General features: G+C 41.5%; 1 protein-coding gene across 6 annotated transcripts in view; it reads left to right on the plus strand.

Moving 5' to 3' along the window:
• The window catches only part of LOC110292222 (nuclear autoantigen Sp-100), a 60,760-nt gene extending 59,768 nt beyond the window's left edge, over positions 1-992 (plus strand). For 5 of the 6 annotated variants that reach the window (XM_029474812.1, XM_029474823.1, XM_029474839.1 and 2 more), the window contains one exon: positions 30-992. In XM_029474812.1, coding sequence (XP_029330672.1) covers positions 30-152 — 123 coding nt within the window. In that variant the 3' untranslated portion in view covers positions 153-992. The remainder of the gene's footprint in view (positions 1-29) is intronic. The other variant, XM_085839029.1, reaches the window with a different exon arrangement.
• Positions 993-16,428: the final 15,436 nt, after the last annotated feature.

Genomic DNA, 16,428 nt, shown 5'->3' on the forward strand with positions numbered 1-16,428 from the left:
CTATCATCAATTTCCTACTTCTTTTTCAGAGCAGGTTCAAAAATCTTGGAATCAGAGTAAGAAACAAATTTGAGAAGAATTTCAAAAGGATTTTTTCAATCGAGGATACAAGCGAACATGAACCGTGCAATCACACCGTTTTGTTAACCTAGTCCTTTCTGGTCCCTCCAGTACCCGTCCCTCCAGCAGCCAACAGCATGATGCTCAGAGAGCCCACCTTTATGTATAGACAGCCTGCCACACTCCCGTCTCTAACCTTCTATATCGTCCTTCCTGTTTGATCATCTTTCTAAAGAAAACTTAGGGCATACCATATTCGTCACCCTGGGGAACGGCCAGGTCTGAGCCTACTGAGAAGACCACTCTGGAAGCAGGACTGCCCCCTCCCCCATTTCAAACCCAAGACTCATAAAATGCCCTCCGAAGTGTCTTGTCTAGGGGTGGCCTTGCCCCCTCTAACTCTGTGACAGGGAGGAGGAACCAACAAAGCCAGTCCAAGAGTGAAAATACCATGTCCTTGAAAGCAGCTAGAAGGAGACCATCTCTAACAGAGGTTACAACTGATTATCCTGGGATGTAAAGTGGGAAAGAGAAGCAGGACATTCAGCCACAGAAGCCCAGTCATGGAGAGAAATCTCAACTGGAAACTGGCTGACTGTTGTTTCCACAAACAGTTCCTGCTGCCTGTTATGAGCATCCAGTTTGATGGCAGTTTCTCTCTCGCTCGCTTGCTCGCTCGCTATATATTCTTTTATCTGGAAGCCCCACCAGAGGTTAACTCTTCTCTGTCCTGAGCTCTATTGGAAACTCCAGCTGATTGCTTCTGCAGGACTTCCCCTGGATTCCCCTCTCCCTGTCCATTCCCCCTGAATATTTGAAGTACATTTTGAAGTACATGATTAACATGATGTTTTGTCATGTTGTTTTTTTTTCTATTTACTCTTTTACTTAGCTTGTTATATGCTTAATAAATTCATCATTTGAAACTGAAAGTATGGCTACCATTGTCTGTTCTCAGGACTGTGCAGAACACAATAAGGTGGGTGTCTTAGTCAGGGTTTCTATTCCTGGACAAAACATCATGACCAAGAACTAAGTTGGGGAGGAAAGGGTTTATTCAGCTTACACCTCCAAACTGCTGTTCATCACTAAAGGAAGTCAGGACTGGAACTCAAGCAGGTCAAGACGTAGAAGCTTGGAACATCTTCTGGGTATATGCCCAGGAGAGGTATTGCTGGTTCATCCAGTAGTTCTATGTCCAGTTTTCTGAGGAACCGCCAGACTGATTTCCAGAGTGGTTGTACAAGCTTGCAATCTCACCAGCAATGGAGGAGTGTTCCTCTTTCTCCACATCCTCACCAGCATCTGCTGTCATCTGAATTTTTGATCTTAGCCATTCTATGGGAAGCCACATACGCCATTACAAGATGGCGCTGGCTACCCCTGGCCACCACCCATAAGTTTGGGTAAACAACCAATGTGCGCATGTGCAGTAGAGTTTTTTGCCGAGTCACTGCCTGGCCTGAGGCATGTAAATGAGGTACTGAAAGCATAACCAATCGGGTGTAGACATGCCTGTCCTAGGCCTATATAAGCAGCACTGGTTTTCGGGCTCAAGGTTTTTTGCCTTCGCAATCAAGCTCTCCCAGTAAACGTGTGCAGAAGGATCCTGTTGTGGCGTCTTTCTTGCTGGCGAGTCGGGCACTCACAAGTGGTGCTGAAACCTGGGAAAACGAACCATCTTCAGGCACAAGTGAAGACCCCCTGTTACAGGGAGGACTCAGAACTGCATCACGGGGAGAAGAAGTGTTCCCTCAATAAAGGCTGTTGAGAAAGATTCGACCTCGTGGATTCAGAACTCTTCAGCTAGGGAACGTTGGTACCGGTAAGTAAAAAGAAATTAATGTAAGTCTCTGAGAGGTATGCTTTCCTACGGAATAGATCTGGTAATTGTTGCTGGGGTTGTGTTGCTTGTTTTCTTTCTTGTCCTGATATTGTGTTATTGTCTTAATTTTCATCGCCCTGGACACGAGTGTATCTGCTGGGAATAGCTTGGCAGATACATAAGCTCATAAAGCGAGTGTAGATAAACTCGTGAGTCGATCTTGGGACTAAGAATTTCACATAGATAGGTGAGTGTCTCAAGAACACTTTAGTCCAGGACGATCATGAGTACTGGCCAGTCTACGCCGTGAGTAGGGCCAGTGCAAGCCTTGCTTAGAGAACGAGGTTTAAAGATTTCTGAAAGTACAGTGAGAGGGTTCTTAAAAGAGATAGACAGACTTGCTCCTTGGTTTGCCCCCACTGGGTCGCTGACACTACCTAGTTGGGAAAAGTTAGGGAGAGAGATAGCAAGAGAGGAAGCTGAAGGGAAAGTGAAAGCAGAAACAAGACCACTATGGAAGTTGATTAAGGCTTGTATCCAGGACAAGAAATGTAAACCAGCTGTTAAGGAAGGGCAGTGACTTTTGAAGGAACACCAAGAAAGCATGTCAGAAACAGAGAGAAATGAAAAGGAAGGAGCACACAGAAAAATAAGTAAAGGAAGAGATATAAAAAGAGAAAAGGAAAAGAAACCAAAATATAGAGATTAAAAGATAATATAAAGAATGAAGATCGAAAAATTAAGTCAATTTACCCTCCTCTCGAGGACTTTGAGTTATTAGAATTATCTAGCTCGGAGGACTCGGAATTATCAGCAGGGGAGGAGGAAGATTTGGAGGAGGCTGCTGCAGAGTATGAGGCAGAAAGATCTGGTCCAATAGGGAGGAGTTTCAGTGCTCCCCCACCACCTCTGCCTTATACAGAAAAGAAAACAACTCTTTTTGCACTCCTAGAGGGTTGCATAAAATATGCCAGGCTTTTCCTGTTTTTCAGGATCAAGCTCAACAGCGATATTATGAGCCAATATCGCATAAACAAGTGAAAGATTTAGCAGAGTCAGTAAGGACCTATGGAGTCAATGCCTCTTTTACTCAGTCCCAAATTGATAGACTGGCTCACCATGCCATGACTCCTTTTGATTGGATGAGTGTGGTAAAGGCATGTCTTACGATGGGACAGTATCTAGACTGGAAGTCTATATGGCATGATCTGTGTTTGAGTCAGGCCCGTGCTAATGCTGCTGCAGGGCAACAAGCATGGAGCTTTGAAATGCTTACAGGTCAGGGTCAATGGACAAACAATCAATTAGGATACCCAGTGCAGGTCTATGATCAAATCAATCAGGCAGCAGTGAAAGCTTGGAAAGCATTGCCTAATTGAGGAGAGGTATCTGGTAATCTGACAAAAATTATTCAGGGAGCTAATGAGCCGTTCTCTGAATTTGTGGCTCGCATGATGGAAGCAACCGGACGCATATTTGGTGATTCTGAGGCCACAATGCCGTTAATTGAACAATTAGTTTATGAGCAATGTACCAAAGAATGCAGAAATGCTATCACACCTTGGAAAAGGAAAGGACTACAGGCGTGGATGAAAGCCTGTAGAGAAATAGGAGGACCCCTTTCAAATGCAGGGCTGGCTGCCACAGTTTTGATGGCGCAAACGAAAGGAATAACCTGCTATAATTGTGGACAAACAGGTCATATGCAAAAGCAGTGTACAAAGGTTAGAAAGAGTAGGTTTGAAAAGTAAGTACCAGGTATTTGTTCAAAATGTGGGGAAGAAAGACATTGGGCAAATGAATGTAGATCAGTTAGAGATATAAAAGGAAGGCCAATACCTCAGTTTAAAGTGCAACAGCCAAAAAATGGAGTGAGGGGCCCCCATCCCCAGGGCCCCCAAATGTATGGGGCACTCCAGACCACAATGTCCATGAGGCCACCCAAAGACCGAGGAGAGCCACTCTCCAGGTTCAGCAGGATTGGACATCTGTGCCACCTCCAGAGTAATTCTTACACCTCAAATGGGGTGCCAACCTATTTCCTCAGATTTTAGAGGTCCCTTACTGAAGGATACAGTGGGCCTACTGTTGGGTAGGTCCTCTTCTGCCTTGAAAGGATTGGTAATACATCCTGTAGTTATAGACTCAGATTATAAGGGACAAGTTAAGATTATGTGTTCTGCACCCCGAGATATCGTGGCCATTTCTCCTGGAGATCGCATTGCTCAATTGCTGATTCTTTCTAGTTTGCATAACATGTTCTCTAGTAGCCAGAATCCCCGAAGGGATAAGGGATTTGGTTCTACAGGAACTAATGCAGCCTACATATCTTTAGATTTGGATAATCATCCCACTTTACAATTACAAATAGAAGGAAAAGCCTTTCAAGGTATAATGGATACAGGAGTGGATAAAAGCATTGTATCCAGTAACTGGTGGCCTGCTTCTTGGCCTATTAATCAATTATCACATAGCCTAGAAGGATTAGGATATGAGGCTACCCCAACTATAAGTGCAAAATCCTTACAATGGAAGGATAAAGAAGGAAGGACAGGGCTTTTTCAACCTTATGTGCTCCCTTTACCTGTAAATTTATGGGGAAGAGATGTGTTGTCAGCCATGAATTTTATATTGACTAATGATTATTCTCAGAAAAGCAAGGACATGATGAAAGGAATGGGATATATACCTGGACTAGGTCTTAGAAAAAATTTACAGGGTAGAATTTCACCAGTTGAAGCCACAGAAAAAGCAGATAAGAAAGGGCTGGGTTTTTTCTAGGGGCCGCTGAGGAGCCTTTGCCCATTCCGTGGTGTACGGAGGACGCGGTATGGGTTCCTCATTGGCCTTTACCCTCTGAGAAGCTAAAAGCAGCTAAAGAATTAATACAAGAACAATTAGACCTGGGGCATGTGGAACCCATGCAATCGCCCTGGAATACCTCTATTTTTGTTGTAAAGAAGAAATCGGGTAAATGGAGATTGTTACATGACCTAAGAGCCATTAATGCACAAATGCATGTTATGGGTCCTGTACAAAGAGGACTCCCCCTACTTTTAGCTCTACCTAAAAATTGGAGAATTATAGTAGTGGATATTAAGGATTGTTTCTTTTCCATTCCACTAAATAAGAAAGATAAACCTAGATTTGCATTTACCCTGCCTTCTACTAATTATATGGAGCCTGATAAAAGGTATCAGTGGCAGGTATTACCCCAAGGAATGGCAAATAGCCCTACCATGTGTCAGTTATATGTAGGAAAAGCTTTGCAACCAGTTAGAGATGGTTTCCCCTCCTTAAAAATATGTCATTATATGGATGATATCTTGTTATGTGGACCTGAAGAAGAAAGTATACAACAAGCTTATGGCTTGCTTAATGAAACTTTAAAAAATAATAGCTTGATTATTGCACCAGAAAAGGTACAGCAGTCTAATGTTAGTCATTTTTTGGGAGCCACTATTACTTTATGGTATGTTACCCCACAAAAGATTAATATAAGAAAAGATCATTTAAAGACATTAAATGATTTTCAAAAATTATTAGGAGATATAAATTGGATTAGACCTTATTTAAGGATCCCTACTTCGGAATTAAAACCTTTATTTCAAATTTTAGAAGGAGAATCACATATTACCTCATTGAGACAATTAACACCTGAGGCTTCTGAAATTCTTAGGAGGGTAGAAAGAGCTATCCAAAAGGCACAGTTAAATCATATAAATGAGCAAGAACCTTTGTGCCTATGCATATTATGAACCATAAATTTGCCAACTGCTGTGTTATGGCAAGATGGCCCTATAGTATGGATACATCCACATATATCCCCTAATAAGACTATAGAGCATTATCCCACCATGGTGGCAAATATGGCCCATAAAGGTAAAAAAAGTTCAATTACTCACTTTGGAAAAATGCCTGATAGTATAATTATTCCATATACTGCTGCACAAATGCAAATATTGTGTGCTACTATAGATGAATGGGCCATTCTTAGATGCAGTTATTCTGATTTAATTGATAATCATTATCCTTAACATCCTTTATTACATTTTATGTTATTGCATCCAGTGATATTTCTAAAGGTGACGGCTAATACCCCTATAAAGGGAGCCATTGATAGTTATACAGATGGATAATTCCAAAACAGGAATTGGAAGTTATGTGATTAATGAAAAGACTGTATGGTTGCAATTTACACCAGGAGCCCCTCAATTGGTGGAATGTTTGGTGATTTTAGAAGTTTTTAAAAGGTTCCTTATGCTCATAAATATTATCTCTGATTCTGTTTATGTGGTTAATGCTGTATTAACATTAGAGACCGCCGGAAATTTTAAGCAGTCTAGTCCAGTATCTGAAATTTTGATGAAAATACAAGATTGTATTTTGATGCGTGAACACCCCTTTTTATATTCAACATATTAGAGCACATACATCATTACCTGGACCTATGGTTAAGGGAAATGCAATTGCTGATTCAGCTACCAGAGATATGGTTTTGCTATTACAAAGTTCTATAGAAGGTGCTAAGAATTTTCATCAACTTTATCATGTCCCTGCTTCTACATTGCGACAGAAGTTTAAGCTCACATGAACAGAAGCTCGAGATATTGTCCTATAGTGTGGTAAATGTGTAGAATTTATTAATGCACCTTCTGTGGGCGTTAATCCTCGTGGATTACAACCCCTAGATGTTTGGCAGATGGACACCATGCATATCCCAGCTTTTGGTAAATTACAGTATATACATGTGTCCATTGATACCAGTTCTGGTGTCCTACATGCATCTCCCTTGATGGGGGAAAAGGCAGTTCATGTCATATTCCACTGCTTAGAGGCTTGGGCTGAATGGGGCAAGCCCCTGCTGCTAAAAACAGATAATGGTCCTGCATATACCTTTTCTAAATTTAGTCAATATTGCAAACAAATGCAAGTGAAACATATTACTGGATTGCCCTATAATCCACAGGCCAAGGCATCATTGAAAGAGCCCATCGTACTTTGAAACAATATTTGCAAAAACAAAAACAGGGAATAGAGGCTATGATGCCAAAGATGACTCTATCCCTTACAATATTTACTCTTAATTTTTTTTAAATTGGATGATGCTGGAAGATCACCAGCCGAAAGGCACGGGCAATGGCCTCAACCGCCCAATGAAATGGTCAAGTGGAAAAATGTCCTTGATAATAAATGGTATGGCCCAGACCCCATATTAATCAGATCCAGGGGAGCTATTTGTGTTTTTCCACAGGGTGAAGATAATCCACTTTGGGTTCCGACATGACTGACAAGAACCGTGAAAGATCAAGATGAATCCCAAGATGATCCTGTTATTCTTACTCCTGATGATTGAGACAGTGATAAGTATACCTTTGTGGGCTGTAGTGAGATCATGGCCAGTACCCTTACCGGTACATTCCAATTCTTCTACCTTGCCTTTGTTTTTTGCAACTGAATGTTTTTTGGATGTGCTTGTGCACGACAAACTCCTCAAGAGCCATGGGTGTATAATAGTACGAGTTTTCATTTAAATTATACACTATGCTTTGTGCATAATGTGGATAAACCTTTTACACCCTGTATGTTTTTAAAGAAAAAGATTATCTCTAATTGGGCAGATCCCATTAGCCAAAATAAAGTGAGCTCTGGAGTGTTACTTAATGCTTTAACGCAAGTTGTTCAAGGAGCACAGTCAGGCTCAAGTGATGTTGGAAATAATGTAACTTCACCTATAAACATCACCACTATTATGATAAAGGGAAATGTGACTATTCCCAAAAGATCACGATGGCCTGTTGGCAATGCTACTGCTATACGCAGCATGCCCTGGTGTCATCCAGACCTTGCATTTCCTATAGTTTTTTCACCTTGTCAATCAAAAATTTTTCCTCGGAAAGAAATAGCAAAGGGTTTTGTTTTGTCACCTCCATTGGATTTTGCCGTAATGAATAATAAAGGAGATGCTACAGGGAAAGAAAATATTTGGCCATATTACCAATGGATTTTAAGTAATGAGGCAGGTGCTAGTACCAGTTTGTCAGCCTTTGCATTGCTGACTGGAACCTTTTATGAGATATTGAATGTTTCTGCCACACGTTCCAATACTTCTGCTCATTTAGATAATGTGACATCTAATAGAGTTATCAGAAATATGACTACTTCTCCAGTAGAATTTTGTGTCAATCCTCCATTTTTCTTTATATTGGCTGAATTTCAAAATAATACAGAATGGTTAGATTGTACAAATGTCACTTGTTTTTTGACACAATGCTGGAATGGAACCAATTTCTTAGCCTTAGTGGTACATCTACCAACCTTTGTCCCTGTGCCTGTTGAGGCAGATCCAGAGAAGTTCCCAATCATGAGTCTTGTTCAGCAAAAGAGAGATTTTGGAATCACAGCTGCCATTGTTGCTGCCATTGTGGTGTCCATGGCGTCAGCGGTTACCGCAGGAATTGCTATGGCCAATCAAGTTAATACTGCTGACACCATAAATCAGGTAGCAGAAAAAACATCTGAGGCATTGCTTAGCCTGCAAAGGGTAGATTCTCATATCGCCTCAGGGTTATTGTTACTGAATCAAAGAGTGGATGTTTTACAACATAACATGGAACAGATGATAGATGTCATACAAATGAGTTGTGTGGCATCAACCCCATCTGTGTGCATTACTCCCATTAGGTATATTAATAATTCTTTTATTAAAAAGTACAGATTTATCGAATTATCTGAAGGGGAACTGGTATCAGGAGCTGGAAAGGTTGCAGACGAAGCTGCAGATACAGATCCTGAACCTTAATGGAACCAGAGTGGAACCAGTGACCCTTGGAGACTTTACCTCTTGGCTTACCTCTGCATTTTCTTACTTTAAGGAATGGGTGGGAGTGATTTTGTTTGGTGCTGCCATATGCTGTGGACTGGTATTCATGCTTTGGTTGGTTTGCAAATTCAGAACCCAATAAAAACGTGACAAGGTGATTATAACTCAGGCACTTTTAGCCATTGAAAACAGCGCCTCCCCTGAAGTTTGGTTATCTATGCTCAAGAATTAGTCGGCATCTGAGTTCTCTGCTCTTGTACCCCACAGATTTATGGATCCGTTGCACTGGGATGAGAGAGACTCAACGATCATTGATCAGCCCTTGCACATCCCTGAGGTTTCCTCATTGCACGTGGTAGGGTGATCATGATTTCCCTGCTAATTCATTCCCTTAAAACTTGGCTGGCCTCTTTTGTAGAGTTCGCCCTATGTCATTTAGCAGTTGCTATCACACAGCGCCACAGTATCCAAAGACGGGCAACTTTCCTCATGCACAGACCAACCTAAGACACGGGGCCTGGTGGGGATAGGGTTACCCTATGACGGGTAAGGCTGTGACACTAGAGGAATGACCTAAAACAGGAGCCATGGCAGATGGACATAATTGTACAGGCCTAGTCCAGCATCATTTTATTAAAATTAAAAGGGGGAGATGTGGGAAGCCACATACACCATTACAAGATGGCGCTGACTACCACTGGCCACCACCAATAAGTTTGGGTAAACAACCAATGTGCGCACATGTGCAGTAGAGTTTTTTGCCGAGTCACTGCCTGGCCCGAGGCATGTAAATGAGGTACTGAAAGCATAACCAATCAGGTGTAGACACGCCTGTCCTAGGCCTATATAAGCAGCACTGGATTTTGGGCTCGGGGTCTTTCGCCTTCGCAATCAAGCTCTCCCAATAAACGTGTGCAGAAGGATCCTGTTGTGGCGTCTTTCTTGCTGGCAAGTCGGGTGCTCACACATTCTGACTGGTATGAGGTGGAATCTCAGGGTTGTTTTGATTTGCATTTCCCTGATGATTAAGGATGTTGAACCTTTTTTCAAGTGCTTCTCAGCCCTTCGGTATTTCTCAGTTGAGAGTTCTTTGTTTAGCTCTATACCCCATTTTTAATGGGGTTATTTGAATTTCTGGAGCCCAGCTTCTTGAGCTCTTTGTATATATTGGATATTTGTCCCCTATCAGATTTAGGATTGGTAAAAATCTTTTCCCAGTCTGTTGGTGGCCTTTTTTTCTTATTGACTGTATCTTTTGCCTTACAGAAGCTTTGAAATTTTATGAGGTCCCATTTGTCACTAGCCATTGCTGTTCTGTTCAGGAATTTTCCCCCTGTGCCCATATCTTCGAGGCTTTTCCCCACTTTCTCCTCTATAAATTTCAGTGTCTCTGGTTTTAAGTGGAGGTCTTTGATCCACTTAGTCTTGGGCTTTGTACAAGGAGATAAGAATGGATCAATGTGCATTCTTCTACATGATAACTGCCAGTTATGCCAGCACCATTTGTTGAAAATGCTGTCTTTTTTCCACTGGATGGTTTTAGCTCCCTTGTCAAAGATCAAGTGACCATAGGTGTGTGGGTTCATTTCTGGGTCTTCAATTCTATTCCATTGATCTACCTGCCTTTCACTATACCAGTACCATGCAGTTTTTTATCACAATTGCTCTGTAGTACAGCTTGAGGTCAGGCATGGTGATTCCACCAGAGGTTCTCTTATTGTTGAGAATAGTTTTTGCTATCCTAGGTTTCTTGTTATTCCAGATGAATTTGCAAATTGCCCTTTCTAACTCAGTGAAGAATTGAGTTGGAATTTTTATGGGGATTGCATTGAATCTGTGGATTGCTTTCAGCAGGATAGCCATTTTTACTATATTAATCCTGCCAATCCATGAGCATGGGAGATCTTTCAATCTTCTGAGATCTTCTTCAATTTCTTTCTTTAGAGACTTGAAGTTCTTGTCATACACATCTTTCAGTTTCTTACTTAGAGTCACACCAAGGTATTTTATATTTGTGACTATTGTGAAGGGTGTTGTTTCCCTAATTTCTTTCTCATCCTGTTTATCCTTTGTGTAGAGAAAGGCCACTGACTTGTTTGAGTTAATTTTATATCCAGCTACTGCACTGAAGCTGTTTATCAGGTTTAGGAGTTCTCTGGTGGAATTTTTAGGGTCACTTATATATACTATCATATCATCTGCAAATAGCGGTATTTTGACTTCTTCCTTTCCAATTTGTATCCCATTGATCTCCTTTTGTTGTCGAATTGCTCTGGCTAGGACTTCAAGTACTATACTGAATAGGTAGGGAGAAAGTGGACAGCCTTGTCTAGTCCCTGATTTTAGTGGGATTGCTTCGAGATTCTCTCCATTTAGTTTGATGTTGGCTACTGGTTTGCTGTATATTGCTTTTATTATGTTTAGGTATGGGCCTTGAATTCCTGATTTTTCCATGACTTTTATCATGAAGGGGTGTTGGATTTTGTCAAATGCTTTCTCAGCATCTAATGAGATGATCATGTGATTTTTGTCTTAAGTTTGTTTATATAGTAGATTACATTGATAGATTTCCATATATTAAACCATCTCTGTATCCCTGGGTCATGATGGATGAGCATTTTGATATGTTCTTGGATGTTCCAACTGGAAATAAGGACACATGCTCCACTATGTTCATAGCAGCCTTATTTATAATAGCCAGAAGCTGGAAAGAACCCAGATGTCCCTCAACCGAAGAATGGATACAGAAAATGTGGTACATTTACACAATGGAGTACTACTCAGCTATTAAAAACAATGGATTTATGAAATTCTTGGACAAATGGATGTACCTGGAGGATATCATCCTTAGTGAGGTAACCCAATCACAAAAGAAGTCATTAGATATGCACTCACTGATAAGTGGATTTTAGCCCAGAAACATAGAACACCCAAGATACAATTTGCAAAACACAAGAAAATCAAGAAGAGGGAAGACCAATGGGTGGATACTGCATTCCTCCTTAGCATAGGGAACAAAATACCCATGATGGAGTTACAGAGACAAAGTTTGGAGCTAAGACAAAAGGATGGACTATCCAGAGACTACCCCACCTGGGGATCCATCCCATAATCAGCCACCAAACCCAGACACTATTGCACAATGCCAGAAAGATTTTGCTGAAGGGACTCTGTTATAGCTGTCTCATATGAGGCTATGCCAGTGCCTGGCAAATACAGAAGTGGATGCTCACAGTCATCTATTGGTTGGAACACAGGGCCCCCGATGGAGAAGCTAGAGAAAGTACCCAAGGAGCTGAAGGGGTCTGCAACCCTATAGGTAGAACAACAATATGAACTAACCAGTACCCCCCAGAGCTCATATCTCTAGCTGCATATGTAGCAGAAGATGGCCTAGTCGGCCATCACTGGGAAGAGAGGCCCATTGGTCTTGCAAACTTTATATGCCCCAGTACAGGGGAATGCCAGGGCCAAGAAGTGGGAGTGGGTGGGTAGGGGACCAGGGTGGGGGGGGGTAATAGGGGACTTCTGGGATAACATTTGAAATGTAAATGAAGAAAATATCTAATAAAAATTGAAAAAATGTAGGAGCTTATGCAGAGATCAAGGAGGGAGGTTTCTTACTGGCTTGCTTCCCCTGGCTTGCTCAGCTTGCTTTCTTATAGAACCAAAGACTACCAGCCCAGAGATGGTACCACCCACAAGGGGCCCTCCCTGCTTGATCACTAATTGGGAAAATGCCCCACAGCTGGATCTCATGGAGGCACTTCCCCAACTGAAGCTCCTTCCTCTGTGATAACTCCAGCCTGTGTCAAGTTGACACACAAAATGAGCCAGTATAACGGGTCAACAATCACCACAAGATGCTATTGTTATTTGAAGGCAGTTATTCCTATAAGAAGTGAGAGAGTAAGGGAAGTGAGAGAGAAAGGCCAGACAATGGATGCTGTGACAATTCACCCACAGACATGTGGACTCTGCTCAGATGCTAGAATAAAGGAATAAATGCCTTCTGTGTCTAAAACTGCAGTTTACAGAATGGACATGTAAGATTTTGGCTCTCAGTGTACTTTTTCTTCTGCATTTTAGCTGGACAGACTCATGCTGAATGTAAAGCTTTCTCTAACTTTAAACTCTGTGAGACCACAGGAAAAAAAAATCCAAGCTGTACAAGGCTTGCCTGAGACTTGTAACAGTAACCAAAGGCTTGGTAGTCGAACATCAGGTACAGACAGGAACTCTCAGTTGGCTACATTGTGCCATGTGTGTAATTTGGATTCAACTCTGGTTTTGAAAGTTATTAAAATTCCTAAAGATATTGATCTTCTAATAGTAACATTTGTAACGACCAGTTTTAAAAAATAAAAATGCATGTTTAATCGAGATGATTATTTGTGCTTTCCCACACAAGTAATTTTAGTTAGACCTTAATCTCTTTGTGAAATGAGTCTTAGTAAAATTAGGATTAGGTTTAAAAACTGCTTTGAGGTGGCTAGTTTTATGTCAACTTGACACAAGCTAGAGTTATTTGGACAGAGAGAACTTCCATTGAGAAAATGTCAGCACCAGAGTAGCCTGTGGGGCATTTTTTAAGTATTATTATTGATGATCAATGTAGGAAACTCTAGCTTAATATGGGCAGTACCACCCCCTAGGCTGGGAGCTCTGGGTGCCAACAAGAAAGCAGGCTGAGCGAGTGATGGAAGCAAGCCAGTAAGCAGCACTTCTCCATAGATCTCCATCAGTTTCAGCCTCTGGGTTCCTGCCTTGAGTTCCTGTCCTGACTTCCCTGAATGTCGAACTACAAGCTGTAAACTTAAATAAACCCTTTCCTCCCTAAAGGACTTTGCTCATGGTGTTTATCACAGCAATAGAAACCCTAACCAAGTCCTGTTTTGTTTTTGCAGGTTTTTGTTTGTCTGAAGTTTCTCTAAATGTTATTCAAGATTTAGAATTATGAAACTGGTAAAACTGCCCTTCTGGCCCACATCAATGAGCTCAAAAAGAACAGCCAACATTTAACCCTTACAGGCCAAGGTCAGCCAGCACCTCATGGATAGGAAGCCCTAAGTCAGGCTATGGAGTCTCTGACAATTGGATTCTAACCCATGCACATTCCATAGGAAACAGAGTTAATGGAGAGAAACATGTTCCCTGTATGTGGTGGATTAAATAGGAATGGCCCCCATAGGCTCATTTATTTGAATGCGTGGCACAGAGGGAGTGGCACTGTTAGGAGGTGTGGCCTTATTGGAGTAGGTGTGGCCTTTTTTGGAGGTGTATCACTGTGGAGGTGGGCTGTGAGGTCTTATATATGCTCAAGCTACTCACAGTGACTCAGTCTCCTACTGCTTACAGATCAAGACAAAGAACTCTCAGCTCCTCCTGCAGACTCATGTCTGCCTGCATGCTGCCCTGCTTCCCACCATGATGATAATGGACTAAACCTCTGAAATTGGAAGCCAGACCCAAATTAAACGTTCTCGTTTATAAGAGTTGCCGTGGTCGTGATATCTCTTCTCAGCAATAAAACCCAAACTAAGATAGTGTGCTTCCAAAGGAAGGGACATGGTCAACAGGACCCGGCAGACGACACAGCTGATAGAGGAAAGTTTAGGGAGTCAATGGGTCCCACCTAAATCCCCAAGAGGAACACATACAGAGTCTCAATAGACTTTACAAACAAAAATATTTAACTTTGGCCACTTACATAGTTTTAAGCACCCAAAAGCAAAGAATAATAATGATAATGATGATGATAATAATAATAATAAAGCTGCTGTTCATATAGCCAACTTTAGCCAGTTTTAAAAGGACAGTCCATAAAGTTACTGAGTTCACTTGTTCAACATTAAACCCTATTTTTCAGAAAGCATTTAAAACAAAAACAAAAACAAAACAAGGGAGACTGGAACAATAAACCAACTGGGGACATAAACTTTCTCTTCAAAACAGACCCAGGTAAGAGCTGAATAGGGTGCTTGCACACCTGTAGTCCCAGCACTCAGGAGGCAGAGGCAAGCAGATCTCTCTGAGCTCAAGGCCAGCCCAGTCTACATAGTGAGTTCCTTAACAAAGCAGGGCTATTATCTATTTAGAGAGACACTATTTCAAAAAAACAAAATGAAACAAAACTTGGGTAGGCCTACCAGGAAAAAAAATTTTTTGAACATTCCCTGAATCTATCAATGGCTAAGCAGGCTGTTTCTTCCATAATTCATTAATTTATTTGGGAGATAGCATATCCTTCACGGTTGCTATCTGTTCTTTTTACTGGAAGCCGGCCCTGGAGGAATCCTGCTCTGCCCTGGATTCTGTGTGGAACTTCCAAATGACTGTCTCAGTGGGGATTCTGCAGTCCATTTCTGCTGGCTCTTTGAGCATCCAATTAGATGATGTTAGGTTTACCTAGCTTATCTTGTCTATCTATTACTTGCTATTTATTCTTTTACTTTGGCTTGCTATATACTTAATTAACTTACTCATTCAAACTCAGGGAAAACAAAACTATCCTATTAATTTCTCTCATTCAATGTATTAGCTGAGGTTCTCTAGAGAAACATAATTTAATATATATTATATATTGTTAGTTATATATTATTTATTAATTAATATAATTGTATATATTACACATACACAAACACACACGAATGGCTTACAGGCTATGGTCTGGTTAGTTCAACAATGGCTGCCTACAAACAGAAGGGCCAAGAATCCAGTAGCCGTTCAGTCCACAAGGCTGGATGTCTCAGCTGGTCTTCATTATACACTGGAATCCTGAAGAAGTCGGCTCTAATGCCAGTGAAGGAATGGCCTTGTACATAAAATGGATGAATGAATGAATGAATCTTCCCCCTTCAAATAATGTAACTAAGAAAAAAAGTTCCTCACAGGTGTACCTGCGTACATTTAGGTTTTAGTTAATTCCAGATGTAGACACAGAGACTATAAAGAACAGCTATCACATTCAGTAATCTGGGTGAAAAATTTACAAGTAAAAATACCCAATCCTTCTTTAAAGGGTCATGATGACATAGGAGTTAACACTGCAGGAAGTAAGGCCAGGACCCCACTGCTGATTATATTTTAGTGACGTAGGGGTGATCCAATCAACAGCCTACAAAATGAGTTGTCAGAGTGGACAAAAGTAACCGCGGCGATGCCTGGCTGCTCCCTTGATTGGATGAGTAACACATGATTGCTTCTCTGGTTGGATTGCAGGGCACCCAGTGAGGGTGTGCACCACTCTCCGCTCCAGTGCCAAAGGTGCTCAGAGAGTGCCGTTCCAGTAATTACTTCATTATCCACCCGGTTCTCACTAACCCAGGCAGTTATTTCTCACATTTCCTTAATAATCTCCATTTGCTCTGCTCGTTCCTGATCCGCATTTCCTTGTTTTCCTAGGAAGTGAGATGGTGAACTCAGAAGTCAGAGGCTCAGGGTGACCTTGATGACCATCAATCCCCAGACCCCCCGAGTTCTAAGAGTTAACCTTACCAAGCATTGAGAAAGTCTCCATCGCTCTCAAAAGCCCACATCAAATGTGTAGCAGTGAAAGATTTACTCCTCCAGCCATGTGGTTAGATTTGGAAAGCAAACTCTTTTGTTTTATTTTATTGCTTTTGTTTGGTTTGTGTTGTTTTGAGACGGGGTCTTACTGAGAAAGGCAATCGAGGGATCAATTAGCAACTAGGGACTCCGCTTGCATTGAGTTACATGT

Source organism: Mus caroli, unplaced genomic scaffold (assembly GCF_978045245.1).
Source record: "Mus caroli unplaced genomic scaffold, Mus_caroli_1 scaffold_1, whole genome shotgun sequence".
Taxonomy (NCBI): Eukaryota; Metazoa; Chordata; class Mammalia; order Rodentia; family Muridae; genus Mus; species Mus caroli.